This window comes from Taeniopygia guttata, chromosome 1A (genome assembly GCF_048771995.1).
Source record: "Taeniopygia guttata chromosome 1A, bTaeGut7.mat, whole genome shotgun sequence".
Lineage (NCBI taxonomy): Eukaryota > Metazoa > Chordata > Aves > Passeriformes > Estrildidae > Taeniopygia > Taeniopygia guttata.
This window is the reverse complement of record NC_133025.1, coordinates 16,678,021-16,697,247: the sequence shown is the minus strand read 5'-3', so window position 1 is coordinate 16,697,247 and position 19,227 is coordinate 16,678,021. Positions and strand designations below refer to the sequence as shown.

Genomic DNA, 19,227 nt, shown 5'->3' with positions numbered 1-19,227 from the left:
TCATTCCTTTCTTAAGCAGCTGTATCTTATGATCTTACAATAAAACATGAAAGGACAACTACTGGATATAGTATTATGACAGATAAGAAACTATCTTCAAGAATACTAAAAACAGTGAAAGAAAAATGCAAAAATAGAATGTGCATGATGTTCTATATTTAGCTTTGTGGGTTGGCTCTGAAATCTCCTTTTGATGAGCTGTCATTGATAATCACTGGTATGACCAAATTCTAAGGCAACAGTAGGGTGTTGTCCGCAATATTTTTATCTGAGGATTTAAACCAGCCAGTATTCAAAGTTAATCCATATTTATTATAGTTCTACACATAAGCATATTTTTTTTTTACTTTTGTTAATGGAGACTAGATCAAAACATGTAATTCTACATCATTATTTTCAATATGTCTCCAATTTCATTTTTAATAATAATGCTTGCTAAAAGCCCTGCAAGGCAGACCTCTCTTGAAGACTCTCCCACTGTTAACATAACAGAGAATTTAATTTGTCTCAAAAAATTATTTCAAAGTGAAACGTTTTCATACCTCCCTGTATGTGAGCAGTTTTCCAGTTACATGCTCTCAGTGCATCTGCAGTGAATCATACAGAATATAATTTTAAAGAGAGAAGAAATACTGGACATGTGATGTATATTCAGATACTGTATTCCAATTATAGCATCAGTGCTTTCTTCAACAGCATTAAATATCACACAGGAGCAGTCACATTAGCCTCCCAGTGGCATAAGACCTTTGAGGCTTGCTTGCTGCATTTTTTTAATGTTCTAAGGAATAAAAAAGTAGAGGAAAAAAGAATGCCATTTCACTGCTGATTCTGTAATCACATGCAGAATATAACAGCACTATGCCCTTAACATTCAACTGCCTATCAAGTTGAAACAGAAGTGAAATTTCCAATGAAAAAAATGTAATTGTAGTATCTATACTATTAGTCAGTATTACCATTTGGTTGAATTTCAATGCTATTGCCAGTGTTAGCTGGGACAACATGAAAATTTCTTCTATAGAGTTTTTATGGTTTCTTGGGGTTTTTTTATGACACCACTCTTGTATTGGCAGAAACTTATTGAATAGATTTTTGCTTCTTACCATCAACACATGCTGGCCTTGCTCTTGTTGTACCGGCAATCTGTCCTTTTTTACATGCACAGCGAGCTGTTTGTCGGGCTATAGTCCTTCGGGGCTGACTGCTATCTCTGTCCAAAGTGACAATCTCACATGTACCTGCAGCCAGTTGACCTGGAAAAAAAACCAGCAACAGGTACCAGAGTCACTGAATGCACTACAGGAAATCTATTACAGCCGAATAGAGCCACGGCCCTAAGCCACAGCAGACACTCCACAACAAATGGGCAGCCAGACGATGGATATAATAAAACTGAGATGAGTTACAATTTTTCTTTGTGGTGGACATATGAAAACCCTGCACACTGGTTCTGTCAGAAAAAGATTATTGTTCCGTAAAAGCCAGAGAGTCGAGGTTACACAGGTTACTTTTATTTATGTTGGCTAAGTAAAGGAACAAACTTTCAAGGCAATGGAATTTAAATTGTATGCTCTTTCCGTACTTTCAGAAAAGAAGTTTTAAAGCATACAGAAAATAAAAATTTCCCCAAATTTCCATGAATACAATGAAGTCTTAACTGCTTTGTGTGTTGCTTTTGAAGGAAAAAGCCTTTCAAAGCAAGCCCACGTTTGACAAACTGTCGGTCCTTCGGCTCTTGCTTCATCTAAACTGAAAGGTAATTAATTCTCTTCCTGACTCCTATTTGATGTAGCTGTTAATTTCTTTTTTTTTCCTTTTACTAAATTTATTATGTAATTGTCAAATGGCTTAAATGACACCACACCCTTAGCTCAGTAATTACTTCCTTTTAATTGACTTGTCCAATATAGGGTAGCTTTTCCTAAGTACTAAAGAAATCTTCACCACCTAATTCTGAATTTCGACTAGGCTATGAGAAACAAAACAAAAATTTCCAAAAATTATTTTATGAAGATCATTAGTTTGACGTTAACGTTATACTTTTAAAGCAATGCACTTCCTCTGGTACAATTTAAAGTAGCCTAGTAGTATACCAAAATGATACCTTTTACAGGCATGAAATATACATTATTGAATTTCAATGTGTAGAAAGACAAAAAAAAATTTCCAACTACTACTTTGCATTACATACATTACATATTCTGGAGTTTATAGTGCAGTAGCAAACGTGCAACACCATCTGCAAATCACAAGCTTTCCATGTTTTACTTTTTATTAAAGAAAAAAAAAATCCATTGTTTGTTTTTTTTTTTAATACAGTTTAAGTAATATTCACAGTAAATCATTTTATGCAGTAGAAATAAAAAGAGAAAAAAACCCAAAAATTCTATTATAACACCAGAACTAAAAAAATAAAACCAAATCAACCAGAAATATATATGAATGGCCTTTAAATCAAAAGGTGCAATGCTATTTTTTCTATGCTCCTTTTTTTTCATTCAGAATAAAAGTTTACCCAGTCTACTCTTCTCAGAAGCAATTAAAATGCTTGTTGTGTGGAACAGCAAAATTTTGCAGACTGTCACCAGCATTGTATCTCATTCCCTGCTAAGGCACCTAAATTTCATGTTTCTGTGACTCTTACACTGCAGGGAATTACAAGATGGCAAAAATTAAGATCTCAAGGATGGAACAAGGTATTACAAATTCATGCAAATATATGACATATGTAAGTAATATCCATTAGGCATTTATAAACACATATATTCACAATAGTGAAGATTATCACCCCAGGGTTTAATGGCTGCTGGCAACTAGATTTATGAGCTGTGGTCAGTCCTGTGTTTCTATTCTTTTCCACCCAGTCTGTTAATAAAAACATCTTAGGATAAACATATTAATTAGAGGACTTTTACTCTGTTATATGCTCCTTTTTTCCTTTGTTCATTCAAAAATACCAGATTAGATGCAAAGTTTAGCAAGAAAGATAGTGGCACATAAATTTCAGAAAACAACAAGGGAGATCCAGCTACACTTGAACATGTTGAACTGAAAAAAAGAAAAAAAAACCCAACCATTTGAGTTGGCATTAACATATTTCATTCTGGGTTGTAGGAGATGTATCACTCCTAAAGAATATAGCTGTCTTGGTAGATCACATAAAAAAAAAAATATAATCAGAAGTGTATTTAGACCCTGATACCTTAGGCCACAAAAAAGTGGAAGCGTAAGTAAGACACATGTAAGTATATGTGTTTCCATACTCTCAATTATCCATGAATCTATTTCATTCATTAAAAAATCATTTAATCTAGGTGACTAATTGTATAAACTCTCATTTCAGAGGAAAGGAACCAGATTTACAGCACAGTGAAGGCAAATAATGACTATACTCAGAGAATAAAAACAATTAAGCTCTATGACACGATAATTTTTGGGACTGCAAGCAATGAGTATCAATAAGAACAGCTAATGGTATTTTCCACTTGGACTTGTAGATTTTTAGTTCTGCTTTTGTTTTCAGAAATGATAATTTCTACTAGGCATAGTGATCTAATTTTCTTTATGAATTTTGAAAACTAGGATACCTACACAAGAGTAATTGTTATACAATTTTGTCTGTTGCTTTTCTTTTTTGTATAGCAGAAGAAAATTGTAAGCTGTTGCAGAGCTACAGGAGCTCTTACATATATGACATAAATATTTCTTCCTGATTGTGTCACAGGCTGCAAAGATTGCAAGCATATTGAGCACTGCAGCAGAGAGCACATCCAGTGTTACTTGGCTTTAGATGGCTGTAAAGCATGAAATGCATTAGTTAAGGTTATGGAAGGACATCTCCAGAGAGACAGTCATACTGGTGTAAAACATGTCCTCTCTGGCTTTCAGTAGGTAGAGGGTAAGTCTACAGGAGTACACTTAGATAACGTGTACTACGTTAGCTTTTTAACAATTTTATCTAGAAACATAAGGAACAAAGTAATGGAACTAAATGAAAATTCTTCTTGCAAGTACTGAATTGCAAAAATTAGAATACCTTTCATTTTCAGGGAAGTTAACACAGTGACCTCTTTCAGAGATGTTAATGAAAAAAGGCTGTTCATCGGTGAGTCTCTGAACATGCTCCAGTTCACTCCTAAAGCCAGAGAAGAAATCTCAAGGCAGCAATGGCTGGAGTTTCACTGGAGCTTTTCCAGTTGAGAGATTAAGAGCCACAGACCATGAACAGTCATAAAGCTCCACACTTTCATTATATTTTCTTTATGTACTTGCAACACACAAAGCAACTCGCCACCCTCCAACCTAAACAAAATAATATTGATATTATTGATTTTATTGATATAAAATAATATTGATGGAAAAAAATGCAAGCATCATTAAAAAATAGAGTCATACCAGCCTAACCCATAAGCCTAACCCAGAGTCATACTAGTTGAACCCAAAGAAAATTTTGGGTTTTACTGTTTTATGAACCAAACATGAAGATTATTTCAGAAGAACCATAAAACTGGAGCTTTCCAAGTTAATTAGCTGATATTTCTTTGTTGTTGTTACTCTTACTATATATATATATAATATAAATATATTTAATATTTATTTTATAATTTCAATTCAATAATTAAGACCTCACTGGCAATGTATTTGATTTTGTTTTCACCATCTGATTACTAAACAGAGAAAAGTTTCAGTTCTTTAATGCTCATTTATAGAGTAGCACTGTATTCCTAAAATGCCTGTAGATCTCTCCCCACTATCTCCCGCCACAAACACAAATGCTTCTATATGGAATTATTTCAGAAAAAGGGAAAACCATAGGATTCTGAATTAAAAGTGCAAGTCAAAGTAAACAAAAATCAAAAAATTGAACAACTCCTAAAATTTTAAGTAAAACAGGACTGCACTCTTGTCTTATATCTTCAAATTGTTTACATTAACTGCTGTATACATCACTTCTTTTGTTTTTTTCCTAAATGAAGCCCATCTGTGATCAGTCCTCAAATTGTTCTTTGAGAGACTTTCATGGAAGTGTAGGAATCATGAGTATAGGTATATATATTTAGCAAATGTACAGGAAAAATCTCAAGGTAAAAAGAGCATGTCTTTAAAAGATCTTTAGTACTTGCATTCTTGAAATAAAATAATTTGTTATTAAAAAGCTCGAAAAGCTTAAAAACAAAGGGCATTTTTCATTTTTACCACTAAGATTCTTCTGTTAACTAAATGTCATTGTTGAAAGAACGAAGATTTTGAAAGATCTGTATTTTCTGCAATAGTTAAAAGCCTTAAATAGTACATATGTTTGTACTACATGGAGGGTACTTGGGATAATATTTTAATTTTCTGTGTCTACAAATATTTCTGTTCTTCAATAGGAAATAAAAGCCTAAATAATCCACATAAACCACAGCAATAAAATTGCAGATTTTTTTAAATTTATGCTTATTGTAAAGCTGAAGGCTTTACGTTAAATTCATTTAAAGAAAGAAAATCAAATTATGAACTAATGAAATCTGTGTGTACAGTGGAAGTAAGTCTTGATCTAAATATACAGATTTTTCCAGAGGTTTAGATTTCATGCTCATCCAGAAAACCTACTTATGATTTGTACATGCAGGCTTATATTATATTTTCAGTGAACAATTTTTCCATGCATCACCAATTTGATGCCTAGCAACACAAGCTCTTTTAGTTCGAAATGCTTTAAGTTAGATGGTATTAAAATTCTTGGCTAGATTCAGATATGCTTTTGTCAGTGAACACAATGCAGGAGTTGTTTCAAAATCAGATTATAGGAATACATTCAGAACTTTTCTATTACAATATTGAAGTCTTTCTAACAACAGAGCCATGCCAACTCCTGAGCAGAGCTGAGGATCAACAATTCCTACTGAAATAAGGGAGAACTGAAATACATAGTGCCACTCATTATCTGCAGTTTGACATTAACCTAAGTAACAAATATTTTAAAATAATTCAATTCAAAATATAAAAAGCATATACTTAAGTGGAACTCATATATATACTTTTTGTCATATATCCTTCTTCAAAGAAAATGTCCTGAAAGAACATCTCTTACGCTGAACATGATCCAATTCCTAACAGCCCAATTACCTATCCTTTTTAAACTTTAGTTAATAATGAGAACCACATTTATGTTTAAGCTGCAATACTAAAATTTGTGAAAATTCAACTAGCATTAAATAAGAAAGAACAGGTCATTCTACAATGCTTCTGGAAAAAAAAGTATTTAAAAGAAAAAAATAAAATAAATAAGAGCATAATTGACTCAGCCAGTATGGGGAAAAGGTTTTCAAATTAATCAGCGCCATTTGAGAATAACTACCAAATAAGAATATTCTTTCAATTGTGATACAAAGGCATTTCAATTTTTCAATAGATTATGTTTAAGGAAATAACCTATTTCCCTTTCCTCTTTTCGAAGTCAGTGAAATTAAAAGCATTTCTTTCCAAGATGTTTCATATATCATTTTGGACCTTATTTTCATTTCATTGAAACAAATGTGTCTGTTTAAGTAACAAGACTACAAAAAACAATTCTTCATGCTAGTAGAGTTAGACAACTGTTTGAAACAGTCATTACTAGTTTTTCTTGAGGGTACGCTTATATCGTCAGTAGAAGACAGGACTGATGTTACTGAAACAAAAAACTAACTAATTTTGATAATACTACACTATTGGTGTAACCCACAAGTGCCCAGTAGAGTAAAAAGCAGTACAGTTTTTCCAGAAGATTCCTTACTTCATTACATGATTAATGATTTACTTCATTACAGGTTCAGAGCTATACTTGATGAGAGTCAACATTACAATGTGACCTTTGTAGCTTCTCAATCTTAAAAGGAGTGATTTTGAATGTTAGTGGTATTAAAGAACAATATGTGTCTTAAATAGTGTGGCTTGAGCACCCATTTTATGAAGAAAAAAATCCCTGTAGAACTTAATTTGGTAAAATTTATGAATAATGAGAAAAATATGATTAATTCCTTCACCTTTAAATACTTAGTTTAAATATTTTTCAGAGTTCCACTGCAATGAAACAGCCAATTATGTCCCTCTAGTAATTACTAATCTTACTGCAATTTTCAGACTACCACTTAGCCATCTCAAGCACATAAACAGCACAGACATTAGGAAAATAGTTTTCAGCTCCTCCATTCTGAAATAAGCAGTAAATTTTAATTAAGATAGATCCTAGTCTTCTAAGTAGTTGCACAGGAAAGCAAATCAAGTCTGTGGAGATACAAGATACATTCAGGGCCCATTTTGAGATTTCATTTTTTCCCAGATAAAAGTAATGCCGTAACTTATTGCACCTGATACTGCTATTGCATGTAATTGCTTAATGCTTTGTTGTATAATTAAGAATAATTTCCTCTCTATCTGACTATTAAAAACACAAGAGAAAGAAAAATACATGTAAAACCCAACTGCAGTAAAAACAAACTGCAAGATTTGAGATCCCAAATGCAATTCTCAATCAGAATTGGTACACAAAGGAAAAGTCCAGACCAGAAAGAGATCAAAAAGTCAAGGATGTATGAATAAATGTGAAAACAAGTCATTTGTACATAGGAACCTAATTCTGACCAAATTTTCCTCCTTTATTACTTCAAAACACAATTCATACTGCATATGAAGAAATGACAAGGTGTTTGAGTCCTTTAACTAATTTCTGCCTCTGTGTAAGTCCCAGCTCAGGCAAATCTCAGCTCCACAGAGCTGTTCCAAGGAGGACCTGCAGCTCCAAGGGGTTAGTTAATTGCTTCTGGAGGCCTCAATTGGTTACAGAAAGGAAATAACTGCAGGAATTCAGGACTGAACAAAGCTTTGCTTATTTGCATAAGCCAGGAAGTAGCTGTTATTCTAGTGCTTTCCTAAAAATATTAAAAAAAATGTTAAAAAAAAAAAAAAGAAGGAAGAAAAAGGAAAAAAAAGGCAAAAGAAAATTAAAATTAAAAAGAAAATTTAAAAAAACCCCAAAAAGTAAGAAAAAAAAAATCCTTCTATGTCTTTACCAGCCTCTGCATGTAAAATAAACCTAGTCTATTTATAAAACAAACAGAATAGCCATAGGGGAAAAAATGTTATTGGAGGAATGCTGATATTCCTTTTGAGAAAGACAGGAATAAAAAGCACAGGTTTGTCTAAAAAGCTACTGACATTTGTTGGAGCCAGAAGCTGTATGTCGGGAAGGAACAAGTCTGTTGTGTTAGCAAAATATATCACTGCAGGGAGCATGAAATCAGTTGAAAGAACATGCAGATAAAGTCATATATCAGAAGTAGATAAAATGCTGCCACTCAGGTAAACAGTGTTTTTAACTTCTCAGGCTTTCCTTTGTACTATCAAACCATTATCCTAGGATTACCTGACTGCTATTCTAGAAGGACTTGAAAACTACTTCCAAATGAACAACCTTTAAAAAGTCATCATACAAGTAGTCATCCTACTTGTATCAAGATATGCACTCTAAGATTCTGGATTCAACAGCAAGTTTTGGGTAAAATTTGGTCTAGTAAGGGTCATGCAGGAAAGAACTAACATACTGAAATTTTTTTTTATTGAATCCTGTTCATATGTCTCAGTCCTTAAACTGAAGAAACAATAACCCCAAAGTCTAATTACCCTCCACCAGAAACTAAGTTATATCCTATGCAAAAAGAACTGTGTCATTATTCCTTGCCTGTAGCAGGCTTCAAAACCTGAAGGCCAAAGTAGGCAGCTGAAGACAGCAACTACCTAAACCTATCCAGCCTTGTTAACATGCCATATGCTAACTCATACCTATGTATGAATAAAAAATTCAAATTATGAAAATTTTCTGTCATTTTTGTAGGACAACTACTAGCACAGTAAATAACCTACTCTCCTGTTAAGTAGGTCTAAATTATTTCTTTAAAATAAGGCTGTTTATTTTCACTACCCTTCCCTTTTCACAAAAGACTATGACAAAAAAACCCTAAAACATTTTCTTTCTAGTAATTGCACTGTAATAAAGCTGGGGTTTTTTTTGTAATCTAGATGGCAGGCTTACCCTGAAGTCACTAGATAGCAGACAATATGTTCTAGTGGCTGAGTAATTATTTTGCCATCTTTTTTATTTACAGAAAAAGTCCATAAACATTCTCCATTTAAAATAAAGTCTCTCAAGACTTGGTTATGCTGCACTTGCTGTGAACATATAGGTACAACAGCTCACACATAACCACAGGGAAATCTAAACTTATCTTAGGAACATGGCAAAAGTAAACAGTGGAAAAAGAAGAAAAAAAAAAAAAAAAAAAAAAGCTCTGAAGTAGAACAGTATCTGTATCCAAGAAGGAAACAAATTTCAACAGTTTTTAATGTCTTACTATACTTGAGAAGAAGTAGTCCCACTGAAAAAACATATGATATTAATAAAAAGTATTATGGATGAATCCAAATCAGTCTCATGCTGGGAATCTTGAGCAGACAAAGGATCCTCAAGCCCAAAGCTCTAGCAGGCAGAATTTGCATCTCTTGTAGTGTGTCTGCAGTGATCATAAAGGAAGTTTATGGTGCATGTGTTCAACTAATCTGGATGCTAGCATGAGCGCTCAATTCAAGCACATCATCAGGACCAGAGCAGAACAGCTTGTACCTGCTGTGTCTGCTGTTTCTTCTTGCTTTGCTCTCAGTGTCGTCACTGATCCCACCAGAGCAGTTCCTCCATGTGCACAGCAGGGCTCAAGGAAGGGAAGCACAGACCCCTCATTCAGGGGCTATGCTGAGCCCATGGCTACATGCAGCACACAAGCTGTACTGCAGGTACAGCACCAAGATAAGAGTTAAAAAAACAGATATAGTAGGCAAAAGAAATATGTCCTTTCTGTTAGGCTAATACAAAACTTCAGCTCCAACCAGAATGAGTGAACTTCAGACAGGGTCCTTAACTGTTTGAGTGATGGCTGAATTTGAGTGAACTGAATTTGAGTGATGGCTTTCATTTTAAAGGTTTGGGAACAGGGTTTTATGCAAGTGTGACAGAGAAGCATGAGTATGCTGGCTATTATTCTCAGATGTTCTGCAGACTTGGAGGAGTGATTTTCTATCTGGGCCAGCTTCACTGCTGCATTTTCCATTTTTATCTGTTTTGCTCAAAATGACTTATGAAACAGGTGCATGCTGAAATGAAAAGTTTTCATGGATAAAATCCATGATTTTTATATCCTTATTTCTAGTCCTCCAAGAATATAACCATTTATGGGATAAGACACTCTTCTGCACAACTCAGAGGAGGGTGTCAGAAAAAGAGTTTTTAAGTTGCTCATGTATCCAAGGCTACCCAAAGAGAGAGCACTTAACGAGGACTGTCGTCCCACCCACGTTTACCAATCAGTAAAGGGCTCAAGATTAGAGACATACACACTATCTCCTTCTGCTTCCCATTAACCAGGACCAATGCCTCCCATTAGCACAACTAAGTGTTCAACCATTGCACACTCACAACTGCATTATTTCAACTCTACAACATATAGAGGGGCTCCTGTTTAAAGAAAGTACGTCATGTATGTTCACACTCAAGTTACGGAAAACCTGAAAAAATTTTAACTGTTCAAATTCATTTTCTTCTGGACTTAGTGGCTGCAAAATAAACACAAAAAAATCTATCAACAGAAGCAAAAAATATTTGGTATATGTGTTCATATCATAGAAGGCAATGTCACAAAGACTTTATACACTGATGACCTTTTAAAAAACTTTAAATGAACCTTTATTATTATTATTATTATTCCCTCTATAACAAGGTCCATCTTTTTATGTACTGCCTATCGGTTTTACTAGGTAATAAAAATTTAAATTATGCCATCAATTCCTAATGAATGGCTAATAAATAATACTTCCTTAGTTCAAGGTCCTTAATAAAAAGGAACAAAAATGAGGGCTGACACCATTTTGCTCAGAATTTTGACGAACTAAATTTGCTATTACTCTTGGTGTACCATCATGAAATATGTTTTCTAAGACAAAGAATAGATTGCAGTAAAGTTTTCTGAACACAGGCAAACTTGCATAAATTTACACACATGTACATATACAGATATTCTTCACAGAAGGGTGTGTTGACAATTATGCAGAAGGCATTGCTTCTGATATTGACCATAAGATATAAGCAATTTGCCACGGTTCCTCACACAATACTGTTATACTAATAACACAGAGTGAGTCACTAAGCCTGCTCTTTATTATACTATAGTCAATGGCGCAATATCTTTACAATACACAACTTTTAGTCCAACCCAAATTAAAAATTCATAGCAGAAACTACCTGTGTAAGAATTTCCACTTATTTCTAAGGGAATACAAAAATTTAAAAAAGTCAGGTCTGAGTCTGGTGTTGGCTATACTTTGCATTGTTTGGCCCCATCTACCTGATAGAATTTTAATACCACAGCACTGACTGTAGACAATGTTTCAGTGTTCTGAGTGTGTCTGGTGAATGACACTAAATTTTCCCCTTAATTTGGGATTAAGTGCATCAGAAACCATTATAAACTATATTTCATCTTTCATCAGCTAAGATTCTAATAAGACAATCTAAGATTTGAGATTTGATCAACTCCATGGGTCACACTGAAGTAGCACCAACAAGAATTTTCTGGAGCAGAGGGCAACAAGAAAACTCTCAAGGAAAAGAGCACTGAGTGTAACTAAATGTTGCTCCTCAAACAGAAGAAAAGCTGAAGGAAATCTGTTAACGTAATGGAAAAGCATTTGCATTTTCTGCCTTTCTATTGGTGAATATATTGCAGTTGTTTAGATCAGTGGTACTGATATTTCGCTTCTGTGGTAATGGTATGTAAGCAGAAGAAAGTATAAAACTCACAGAGAGGAGAATGATCCCACAGGGATGAGTAAGACAGCAGTAAAGCAAGATTTATTGAATGAATGTTTGCACTCACCAGATGTAATAAAACTTGAATGATATCAAGCAACTAATGTACATATATGAGATATACATGGTCATGTTGATCATTTATGGCCTGCCCTTCTTATTTTAATTTTATCAATGGCAATATAGAAACCTGAATGAAAACTGAGGATAAGCTGATAGGACAAGAACAGAAAAGCTAGCAATAATATTTCATTAAAAAAGGGTTTCTGAAAGGCCATATAACCTTTTGTCTAAATGCTACAAATCCAAAATGTATTAGGTTCAAACAAAATAAAGTAATTTTAATTAGGTATAGGTAATAAGAATTTATACAGCAACAGTTAAAGAGAGAGTGATTATGACACTAAGACAAATCCAGTAATTCAGATCAAAGACTGGGCAGGCTATCTCTACAGAAAATAGGCCAACACAAGTATGTATTACCTAAGGGGCAATTAAGCGTAGTGAACTGAATGATTAATCACAGCTGTAACTATGCATCACATTATTTGTGTGCATGTTGATGCATAAACATGGATATTTTGTTCTGATATGAGGTGGACAACAGCAGAGGGACACAGTAATTTTGTAATAAAGAGAACATCACAACCACACTGTAGGACAAACATGAGCCTATTTATATACAGAAAGCAGTAACTGTGGTTTTTATCACTGAACTTAAGGAATGTATTAAATAATGATTACACAGTCTTGGTTCTAAATAGGCATGGCAATCAAAAGGCTAGGATTCAGTTTCTGAGGTTATCATAGATCTTCTGTACTAGCTAACCATTTTGCTCTTGTTAACTGGAGTATAGAACACTGAAACTACACCACCATCAAACTAACAGTAGCCCAGAGCTGAAGCCATAAGGATATGGTATTAATCGAAATTCAGTTCTTCTAGTCTGCTAAAACCTAATGAATTAAAGAACAATCCTTCCCTAGTCTTAAGTGAAAACAGTAGTACATTTTCTGTACAACACGAATCTTTTCACAATGACTAATCCCATTCCCAATAAAATCAATGGAAGTTTTACCACTAACTACATGGATAAAAAAAATCAGCAGCATAAAAGTCTCCACACTCCCAGCACCAGTCCTTTAGCAAATTTGTGTTACATCTTAAATAACTGTCATTCTAACCAAGGACATATGTCAAATGAATTCTTAAGTCAACTGAAAGCTCTATTGTAAGAATCATTCACCTTGTATGACTTTGTATGTACCACAAGTCATGGCAGCAGCTCAGAAGGTGCCCCAGGATTAAGAGGCAGAGGTACATGTAAAATCAGAAGCACACTTGTTCAGTGTTGCACTTTCTATGACAACTCTGTGGTCTCTCTATTTTTTCTTTTTTTTTCTTGTATTAGATAACCTCCAGGCACCCATTCCAACCTAAACATTCTATGATTAAATTATTACAATAATGTTCCAAAATACACTAGCATATACCGTGGATATAAGCAAGTACACAGAGTATCTATGCTGTTGTATGCATAGCTGTTGACATTTTAGTCTTTAAGTATGTTAGACACACAACATCTATTCTAGCAATTTCAAGTATATAGTTTCTATTTTCTACTGCTTCCCCATTTCAGGCATTAGTATCAATTTTCCGTAACACAACTTCTCTGTTGATATGAGATAAATGTATTCCCAAGTTATCACATTTAATACCTGCTTTCTGGTATCTTCAATCAAATAAAGCTGGTCACTGTTGGAGAAACAAACACAGTAATGAATCCAAAGACTTAATATGAGTAAAGGATACAAAGAAACTGACAATGCTAAACTCCTTAAGGGAATACAGAACTAGTATCAATGATCTAAATACTGTATATATGTGGTATCTGTATGTATAATGCAGAATATAAATTGTGAATACCTAGAAATTGTAGCAGTATATTCCATACTCAAAAAATTTAGAGATGTACAGATCCAGATTTAGTCTGTCCAGATCCCTCTATAGAACCTTCCTAACCCCCAGCAAATAGGTACTTCCACTCAGCTTGGTGTCATCTGTGAATTTACACTTGATCCTCTCATCCAGATCATCAATAAAGATATTTATCAGAGCTGGGCCAACACTGATCCCTGGGGGACACCACAAGTGACAAGATGCCAAGAGGATGCAATGACATTCACCACCACTCTCTGGGACCAGCCATCCAGACAGTCCTTAACCCAGTAAATGGGCTACCTGTGGGCCACCAACTTTTCCAGAATGCCACAGAAAATGGCATTTAATGGTTCCCTTTTCCACTTCCTACTAATTAGCTTTTTCACCAAGCCCAGCAGTAAAGACAACAAAAAAAAAAAAAAGTCAAGACTGGATTTGTTGCTTAATCCTTCACATAAATTTATGCACTGTCAGGCAAATGTTATAAAACCTAGACACTCTTTCTCCTCTCTTTTAAACATTACATAACTGGTATCTTGTATCCTCTCCTACACAGAGTTTCATAGTGGTTACTGAAATTGTATATATATTCTTACACACATAAAATGTGTGGCTATACACACAAACACAGATACATATCCCACCCTATCCTGTCCTGGGATAAGCTATATCTCAAGTTTTTTGCCTCCCTCATATTAGAAAATCCACTAATAGTTACTGCATGATCAGTATGCAACTGGGAAAGAAAAAAAAAAAAAAAAAGAAACAGTAAAACAGAGAAAACCCTCAAGCTGTCTAGGCAACCAATCCTTTCCACACTGCAACACGTTTCAAGTAAAGAGACTTCCCTGGAGTTGGTGAAAAATTAGAATCTCTGCCAAAGTCCCTTGGTGAAAAAGGAAATGGATTTTGATATTTAAGCCCTAAACACAAAGTAGAACCAGCAAAACAGAAAAGAAAACAAATCTATTTAATAACCTGTTCAATTTTACCTTCCATTTTTTCCAGTGATGGGACTGTATCCAGTGACAGTGTAAACATTTTACTTTGTACAATACAAGAGCCACAATAGAAGAGTGTAATTAGTGCTGGAAAGACATTCTTGAGGAAGTACTTTGATTTCTAAAGACTGTTGGAGTGATTGTCACCCCTGCTGTGCTTGGATTCTCTCTTGATGTGCATAAAGTGTGAATGCAGAATGCATTATTATGAAACTCACTCGTCCTTGCATTTGTGTGCTCATTGCTTTGCCATCTTGTGGTAACCAAAAATAGAAACCTACAGAGCAGCATATAATTCACACTAGAATAATGCTGCCGTATCTTTTAATGAATTCTTCAGTGCACTTGCTGGAAATCTACAACTCAAACCATGTTCTGCATTTTGTTATTTATTTAACAAATGTGCAGTCATTTTCCTTTTAAAATTGAGATCACTGAAAAATACAAACTCTTGTCTAAACATTAAAAATAAGCACAAACATTAAATGATTTAATGCTGCATGAATGATTTCCAAACATCTTTACCAAAATACACTGAGATCTTTTGTTTAAAGGAAGTGATTCTATTCTCTCATCACATATAAAAGCTATACCTGTTTTAAAATTGTCCAACAATAGGACAATTTAATATGTTACAAAGGAAATTGGATTCAGACTTCATAAACTAGTCAATAATTATTTGGGGAACAAAGTAATTTTCTGGCTTTAGTTTGGGGTTTCTCCTTTAAATTATCTTGGATAAAAGCAAATATAAAGCATCTTCCCCTTCTAACTTTAACTTTTAAAAGAAGTAGCACATTTTTGAGTTAGCGGTCCCAAGGGAGAGAAGATGAGCCCTTCTGTTGCTAAGCAAGAGTTTGCCAGTTATTTCAAGCCTTAGCTGAGTACAAGCAATAATCACTATTGCCTGAAATATATTGGAATGAAAGTACATGGGACCATTCATGACACTTCATCAGCATGCAGGAGGCAAACAGAGTGACTGCAGTGATTGAATACAGGCTCAGAACTACTGGCTTTAATCTCCATCTCATTCATTCAGCCTTTACTTTTGGCACAGCTGTATGATAAACATTCTGACATTTCTTCCTTGCCCACCCTCCCCTGGAATCCCATGATTGCTGTTTGTATGTTTGTTATGTATTTAAGATCAGGTTTGTTTTTTCTTTCTTTCTGGTCTTGGTTGCACCCTCTTCTTCCCCACCCTCCCCCCACACACCAAAAAAAAAAAAAAAAAAAAAAAAAAATCCAATAAATGACTGGGTATGGGTAATATCCAGGCTTACAATTGTTATTATCAAAACACCTTTACTTTGAGAAGAGAAACAAAGTCATGATCACTTTGCCTCTGTGGACATTTTAAATTAAAAAAAAAAAAAAGAAAAAAAGCTAAATTCACAATTAATACTTATTCTTCCTACTACCTTCTGTGCAAAATCACATCTATACAGTGAATGTATATATTTATTTTAAAAAGTATAACTGGCTTACATTGGCATTATATAGAATTCTAACTGGTGCTAAAAAAATTCTGATGTTAAAGAGAATACAGTTTGTTACTCCATAATGGGGATTTTGTTTGATTTCTTTTCTGCTTGTTTGGATTGGTGGTTTTTTTGGGGTTTTTTTGGTTTTTTTTTTTGTTTGTTTGTTTTAATTTTTTGCTGTACATCACTTATGTTGACAAAAAGAGCTCACATGCAGTTCCATATCACCAATTCCTTGAATCTGCCTTGGCTTTGCAGCCACTGGGTTCTAAGGGTCCTGAATACCTTAAGGCCTAAGATGTACCTTAAACATCCTAGAGCAAAGTTAAATGACTTATACATAAATCCAGTAAGCAGAAGCAACCTCTGCAACTGGGACACAACTATAATAGTGGAATGACAATGGTGTCAAAAAACAATTTCTATTTTATATTACTCCTTCCTCATATTAAAATACCTTAAGAGTTTTGGGAAAATCTGCCTAGTCTACTTACAGAACATGGGCTGACTTCTTCAGCTCCATATGCCAAACTCCTTGAATTCACAAATCTGCTACAAGAAAGTAGCTGATTTTCACTCATTTTGTATTAAAATTAATGATGTATGATCACTACAACAGTTTTAATTTAAGCAAAAAGATACTCTTATGACAAACAAAACACTATAAAGAACTTATTTAATACTCTCTACTCCAATACGGGAATACATTTGCAGTTTTGCTGGCTGAAAAGCATGTAGCCATTCCTTAATGTCCAGAGGTAAGTGGGATAGAGCTCTGCAGAGGACTGGCTCTACAGTGCCAGTTACTGACATGAAGATGCCTTTTCTCTTACACTAACTTTTTCCTGCTGCTAAAGAGTTACTGAGTAGTCAACATAACAAAAATGAAGGAAGAGAGAGAAAATAAACCACCTACACCCTTTTCAGGCAACATGCAACACCATCTCTCTCAACTAAGTAAAAAGAGCAATTTATATACTGCATTGAAATCTGGAGACAGCAAACAGATCAGTGAGAGAAGCAGATAGATGAACTTTGCAGGTTCCCAGGGAGATGCAGAAATATCCTTGGAATAGCTAAAATAGATCTTTTAAAGAAAAAAATTATTATTTCATTAACTACAATTCCATCTAAGGAATAGGACGTAAAATCAGTCTCCAGAAGACAGGGCAAATTCTGTACTCTATTTAAGTAGCAGCAAACAATCCAGCACCTTCCTCGTAAGCATTCTTACCATACTTTAAAGGATCAGGTTTCATTAGTTATTCACTTCAATCAGGAAAAAAACAGAACCCTTGAATGTGAAAAAAAAAAAAAAAAAAAAAAAAATTGGCCCATCATGTGAGACATGAAAATCTTCTAAGCAGCAACAATACAGGAACACAACACAGAGTGAGACAGACTAATCTTACTACCTTTATGTCGTTATGGAAAAGGGAACTAGGATGACTACACCTGAACTGTAGTGCAAATGCATTGAACTGCCAGCCAAAGACTGACACCAGCATATTTATTCAACACTTTCTTGCTGTGACTGTTCTGTCTTTTCTGAAAACAATCATTCATTAGTAGCAGTTGGTCAGCAATATTGAATTACTTAACTATACCAGCTCACATTATGATTTTATTATTATTTTTTAAAAACAGATATCACTCCGACAAAACCAACCAAGTTCCATGGTCCTCTTCAAAATGTTCATACCCACTGCTTAATACAAATAATATTTTCTTAATTTAAAAAACCATGTTTCCTGACAAGAAGTTTAATGTTCTACCAAAATGAAACAAAACCAAACGGAAAAAAAAAAAAAAAAGCAAACAAAAAAAGTAAACCACAATTGTCCAAGTGGGTGCACAATCTGATTTATTTATGACAGCTATGCAAAAAAGCAAAAAAGCCCCATTCTCTTCTCATGAGACATATGTCTCATAAAGAAACCATTCTATCAACTGTTCTTATTTTTTATGTAGAAGTTATTCAGGATATATTTTAACTGGTGGGCTAGCAGACTAAACAGACCGTAGAAAAAGAAAGCTGACAAGTGATTGCAAGCAACTTAGCAGCTTACTGGAAATATAAATGATGAATATCACAAGAGACATCATCGGTGCATTGTGACCTGCTTAAAAAAAAAAAAGTCATATTTTTTCAATTACAGTGAAGTTAGATCTTACTTTTAGCACCATCAGGCAAAAAAGCCTGCTCTTTTTTTTTTTTTTTTTTTTTTCATCTTACTTCTTTTCCTTATTATATGTAAGGCAAGTGCAACCTTGCTTCCCAATGTCAGGATTTATGAATTCCCATTCACAGTGTCCAAAGATTTGCAAGACAACCATCCTGACCTTGGTTAAAAAGGAAATCACTCTGAATGAGTTTAATGAGGATTTGAAGAAATGTCCTTGGAGTTGTAGCTTGAATGAAAATGTAATAATGTCTACACTTTACCTTGTACCTTATGAGGAAGCAAGAAACAAATTTTATTCAGGATTTTGAACCTGCTACTCTCAATCTCACTGAAGCTGCTTAAACAAAGCTAATAGAAATTGGTTCAATGAGGCATTATTCCTTTCATCTGCAGTGCTTAGTTCCATTTTTTATGCTGACTTCAGAAACTATATATTAAGACAAGAGAACAGTAAGTTAGTATCACTGTGGGCCAACTTATCAGACTTTAGAGGCAACTGATGAGTGTTGGTGTCTGAAATGTTTCTTTTGATTTTAGCTGAGAAGTTTTGGTGGTTTTTACTCCTCTTCTGTTGATTTTTTTCTTATGTTTTAGAAAGACTGTGTGTTTTTCTAAAATATACACCACTGCTCCACTGAAACTTAAACACCTATTCTGCCTCTAAAATAAACTAGCTCATCAATAAAAACATTTTTTCTCCCTTTTAATACACTTCAGGAATGTGGTCTTA

The 19,227-nt window shown here is 34.3% G+C and overlaps 1 protein-coding gene across 21 annotated transcripts in view; it reads right to left on the bottom strand.

Annotated features, from left to right (window-relative positions):
- TAFA5 (TAFA chemokine like family member 5) overlaps positions 1-19,227 on the bottom strand; it is a 673,456-nt gene that overhangs the window by 447,603 nt on the left and 206,626 nt on the right. For 16 of the 21 annotated variants that reach the window (XM_072920321.1, XM_072920433.1, XM_072920377.1 and 13 more), the window contains 2 exons: positions 1,107-1,256; positions 543-587 (listed from right to left, as the gene is read on the bottom strand). In XM_072920321.1, coding sequence (XP_072776422.1) covers positions 543-587; positions 1,107-1,256 — 195 coding nt within the window. The remainder of the gene's footprint in view (positions 1-542; positions 588-1,106; positions 1,257-19,227) is intronic. The other 5 variants (XM_072920345.1, XM_072920441.1, XM_072920337.1 and 2 more) reach the window with 1 other exon arrangement.